Source organism: Sapajus apella, unplaced genomic scaffold (genome assembly GCF_009761245.1).
Source record: "Sapajus apella isolate SASKATOON/1434 unplaced genomic scaffold, GSC_monkey_1.0 scaffold38, whole genome shotgun sequence".
Taxonomy (NCBI): Eukaryota; Metazoa; Chordata; class Mammalia; order Primates; family Cebidae; genus Sapajus; species Sapajus apella.
In genome coordinates, this window is record NW_022436978.1 from 1,210,061 (window position 1) to 1,214,648 (window position 4,588).

The 4,588-nt window shown below is 49.5% G+C and overlaps 1 protein-coding gene across 6 annotated transcripts in view; it reads left to right on the forward strand.

Moving 5' to 3' along the window:
- Window positions 1-355: 355 nt before the first annotated feature.
- Window positions 356-4,588, forward strand: part of SETD2 (SET domain containing 2, histone lysine methyltransferase) — a 151,530-nt gene continuing 147,297 nt past the window's right edge. For 2 of the 6 annotated variants that reach the window (XR_004275053.1, XM_032297965.1), the window contains exon 1: window positions 384-599. Coding sequence is in view for 3 of the 6 variants with exons in the window: in XM_032297965.1 (XP_032153856.1) it covers window positions 529-599 (71 nt within the window). In the remaining 3 variants the exon portion in view is untranslated. Of the gene's footprint in view, window positions 600-4,588 lie in introns of all 6 variants that reach the window. The other 4 variants (XR_004275052.1, XR_004275051.1, XM_032297964.1 and 1 more) reach the window with 4 other exon arrangements.

A 4,588-nucleotide genomic window follows, 5' to 3' on the forward strand; every position in this document is an offset into this window, starting at 1 on the left:
TTTCTCAGTCGCCTGTTGTGACACGGTAGCGGGCTGGGTCACGCTAACGCCGACCGCCAGGCGGGCTGAGGGAGGGATCGGGATCGCGGTGTCACCTCTCCAGGTCCGGTCCGGCCCACATCACTGGGGCCCGGGGTTTATTGTTCCGGAGAGCCACAGACAGGGTCGGCCCGGGCCCGCCGGGCAGTGTTCCGCTCCGCCCGCCTGAGCCTGGGGTCAAGCCAGCAGCAGCTGCAGACACGCCGACTGGCGGCGGATCGGGGGCCGGTGTGTGTCTCTTTAAGGGGCCGGGCCTGCGAAGCTAAGGGGCGGGTGGGGTGTGCGTCGCTCCCGGTGTGAGGGTGAGAGGGAGAGAGCGGCTGGCGGGCGTCCGAGGGAGGGAGGGAGGGAGCTACGAGCGAGCTAGCGACGCGGGCCGCCCTTGCCGCCGCCGCCACCGCGGTCGGACCTGCGGCCTCCTCCCCTCCCCTCCCCCGCGTCGCCCTGCCGCGGGGAGGGGGCTCGCGTCGCCGCCTCCAGCCGCTCCCGATGAAGCAGCTGCAACCGCAGCCGCCTCCGAAGATGGGGGATTTCTACGACCCGGAGCATCCGACCCCTGAGTAAGTATCAGCTCCGCGGCTCCCAGCTGCTGTCGGCCGCTTCTGCCCCAGCCAGGGGCGGCGCGTCCTGACGGGTGGCGGCGCGGGCCGGCGCGAGGAGTAACGGGCCCGCGGCGGCCTCGCGCGGTCGGTGTCGGGAGCAGGCCCGCGCCGCCACTTCGGGCCGCCTGGCAGGGGCCGCAGCAGGCCCGCGGTTGGGCCCGGCGTTGGCGCCGCTGCTCGCGTCGCCGCGGCGGTTGGGCCGGGCCTGTGGGGGAGGGGCGGCCACGGTCCTCAGGGCTGCCGCCGTGTCCGCACCGACGCGGCCAGCCGGGGGCTCGTAGGTCCTTGCGGGCTCCTCGCGGCTCGCCCGGGCCCCGCTGTTAGCCAAGGGGTAGAGTCGGAGGAGCTGCGGGTGCCAGGCCCGGCAAGAGGGCGCTAGCGAGGGTAGGCCGCGAATCCCCGGGCTCGGGTGGAAGCTCGACCCGTCGCTCGACCTCCCCGCGACGGCGGCGGCTCGGACCGGAAGGGCCTAGCGCGGGTCGCCTTGCCCCCGGGCCGTGGAGGGGCCCGCGCTGCACTCCTGAGTTTGATTTTTCTTCCTGGGAACTGGATCCTAGCCTCACAGTGCTTCTGGCTTCACATTCTGCACCTTTGGCACTTGGGTTTTGTAATGGCGAGGTTTGTGTGGTCCCGTTGTTGAGGTGACACCGGGTTTGTTTTTCCGCCTGAAAATGAAAGCCGCCTGAGGAGCATACATTTTCTTGCAGATTGTGAGATTTTTACACTTTCGGACACGATTTTCTTGGTAACAGGAACCTCTTACCCTAAACGGATGACTTTCTGTTTCTTGTGAAGACTTGGGTAAAAACCAAGAATCGTTTGAGGATTCTCTAAAGAAGACAATCTTCTGGAAAACCGAAACACAGTTTTGCCCAATAGTAATTTTTCAGTCTAGGACACCTTTACATTTCTCTTGAGGTCCGGATCTACTGCTGTATCTGCTACCTCAGAAAGCCTGGAATCACTTCTTTCCTTGCACCCTCACGAGACCATTGTTTTGAAAAGCCATTCTTAAACTCCATTTGCTGGTGTTGAAGTCTAGACCATTCAGAAATGAATAGGAATATACTATTCATTTCAAACTTAACGATTGATAAGGGTTTCAAATGAAACTGTCAAACTTTTATGACCAGGATGATTCCAAGAGCTTTGCTGTTTTGACACAGTTTACCTTATGTTTGCTGTGGCTCGTTTTTGAGTCCCTTGCCACATCTTTTCACCTTGGGCCAGAAATGTCTGGATCTTATTTGATAGTTCTTAGTTTGGATCGCAACATAAACTGATTCTGTTGAGGTGTTGGTCATTTCTGCACAAAAAGAGAAATCATTATTTTGCTTTTCTAAAATAAAAACCGACTCTTACTTGCAATAGTAATTTAACATGGCATTTTCCTTTCATGGGTTCTTGGCCATTGGTTAATCTTACCTTAATTAGATTGGTATTTTTCTTTTGCTATTGGCAGGATCAGTTAGGTAACATTGTTTTGATTTACTGCACAATCAGGCCAATTACAAAGCTCATGTTACAGGTTTTTAGTTTGAAAAACTTCAAAAAAAATAAATTTAGTGTCACGATTCAATAAATGCTTATTGAGCGCTTGCCCTGTACAAAGTAATGCTAACCCCAGAACAGGCCAAGTGCCTGCTTTCACTTCCTTTTACCAGGTTGTTTGGTGAAGTCCAGAAGCTTTAAGGATCACATCCTTACACTTCTTGGGGCAAAACAATTTTGCATAATATGTGGGAAAATAGACTTAGTGCACCTTTGGTAGACATAAGTGGTGAAGGAATCAAGAATGTTTCGTGGTTTTACATAATGTTTTGGAGTTTTTATTTTTATTGCTTTGATGTAGAAATTCACTGCTTTGGATTTCTAACAGTGGTTATTTATATATTTTTAAATTCTTGTGTATTTTTTCCTTCTTTTTTTAGAGACAGGGTCCCGCTCTGTCACCTAGGCTGGAGTGCAGTTGTGTCATCATAGCTCATTGCATCCTTGAACCTCTGGGCTTAAGCAGTCTTCCTGCCTCAGCCTCCTGGCTTGGGACTACAGGCATGTGTCACCACACCTGGCTAATTAAAAAAAAAAAGATTATGTTGCTCAGACTGGGCCTTCTGCCTTGGCCTCCCAAAGTGCTGGGATTGCATTCATGAGCCATCGTGCCAAGCCTCTTCTTGTGTATTAACCTGTATGGAGTAGATAAAAAATTGTACCTTTTTTTTCATAATACTATAAAGACTGGAGAGGTATTAATGGTAGCTATACTGAGCAATACCACCTGTTTTGCAGCTGAAGAAAATGAAGCCTAGAGAAGTGAAGTGACAGCAAACTCTTGAGATAGTAAGCTACTTAGTGTTTATAATGCTGGAGAGAGGAGAGAGAAAGGCAATATAGGGTTTAAAAAACATGGAGTTCAGAGTCCGTCCTGGATTTGAACACTGTTTTAACCTTGGACAGGTGACTTCATTTCTCTGAACTTGGGTTTTCTCAACTTTTATATGGGTATCATAATGATAACTTACTAGGGCTTTTTGGTAGGATTCAATGAGATAATGCATCAAGAGCACTTGGTGCGGAATGTGGCATGTGCTTCTAGCTGGGGTCATCAGGGAAAATGTAAAAGGTAGGATTTAAGTTGAGCATGGAAAGATTAGGTGGGCAACAGGGTCAGGGGAGGAATGACCAATTACCCTTGTTAGACTTTTTATGGTTTGAAATGGTGCTTAGATATATGAAGAAATTGAGGCAAAAATATAAATTCAGTTTGACTGTAGTAACACTTAGCATCTGATGTTCTGGGTTTGTCTTGTACTCATGCCTTTAATTAGACACAGCTGCAAGATGGCTTTTTTTCCAGCAGCATATAGGACATTATGTCAGGTGAAAATGGCTGTAATCACTAGAGTATCTGTGCAGTTGGTGTCCATTATGGGGCAGCCCCAGGGACAGGTGTTGAGGACACAGCAAAGTAGATCCAGTTAGAGTCTTCAAGGAACTCTTCTAATGAGGGAGATAAGCAAATACTTTACAGCGGTAGAGGTACAGTTCTTTGACATATGCGTGTCCATTGTATGCCAAATGTAGGCACACTATGGGTATTTGGTATACCCAAAATTTTGCCCTTGTGGAGTTTACATTCTAATGAGGGGTGATAATAAATGATATAGAATGTTCTGGCCCAGTGGGGTGGCTCGCACCTGTAATCCCAGCACTTTGGAAGGCCGAGGTGGGTGGATCACCTGAGGTCAGTAGTTGGAGACCAGCCTGGCCAACGTGGTAAAACCCCATCTCTACTTAAAAAAAAAAAAAAAAAAAAACGAAAAAGCTAGGTGTGGTGGCGGGCACCTGTAATCCCAGCCTCTTGGGAGGCTGAGGCAGGAGAATTGCTTGAACCTGGGAGACGGAGGTTACGGTGAGCTGAGATGGTGCCACTGCACTCCGGCCTAGGCGACAGAGGGAGATTCCGTCTAAAAAAATAATAATAATAAAAAAATGTAGAATGTTGAAAGGTAAGTGCTTTAGAAAGTGGAGTAGAGTAAGGGGAATTCAGAATTGAGGAAGAGGTTACAATTTAAAGTGAGATATACTGGGAGAATATCCTTGAGAGAGTGATATTTAGGCAAAGATTTAAAGGAGAAATAGCCATGTTAATATCTGAAAAGCATTTCAAGCAGAGGGAATAGTTTCAAGGTGTTGAGGCAGACCTGTGAATTCTGCCCATTATAGCTAGAATGGAATGAGCATGAAAGTGAAACCCCGTTTCTACTAAAAATACAAAAAAAAATCAGCTGGGCCTGGTGGCGCATGCCTGTAATCCCAGTTGCTCAGGAGGCTGAGGCAGGAGAGTTGCCTGAACCCAGTATGCAGAGGTTGCGGTAAGCCGAGATTGCGCCATTGCACTCCAGCCTGGGTAACAAGAGCGAAACTCTGTCTCAAAAAAAAAAAAA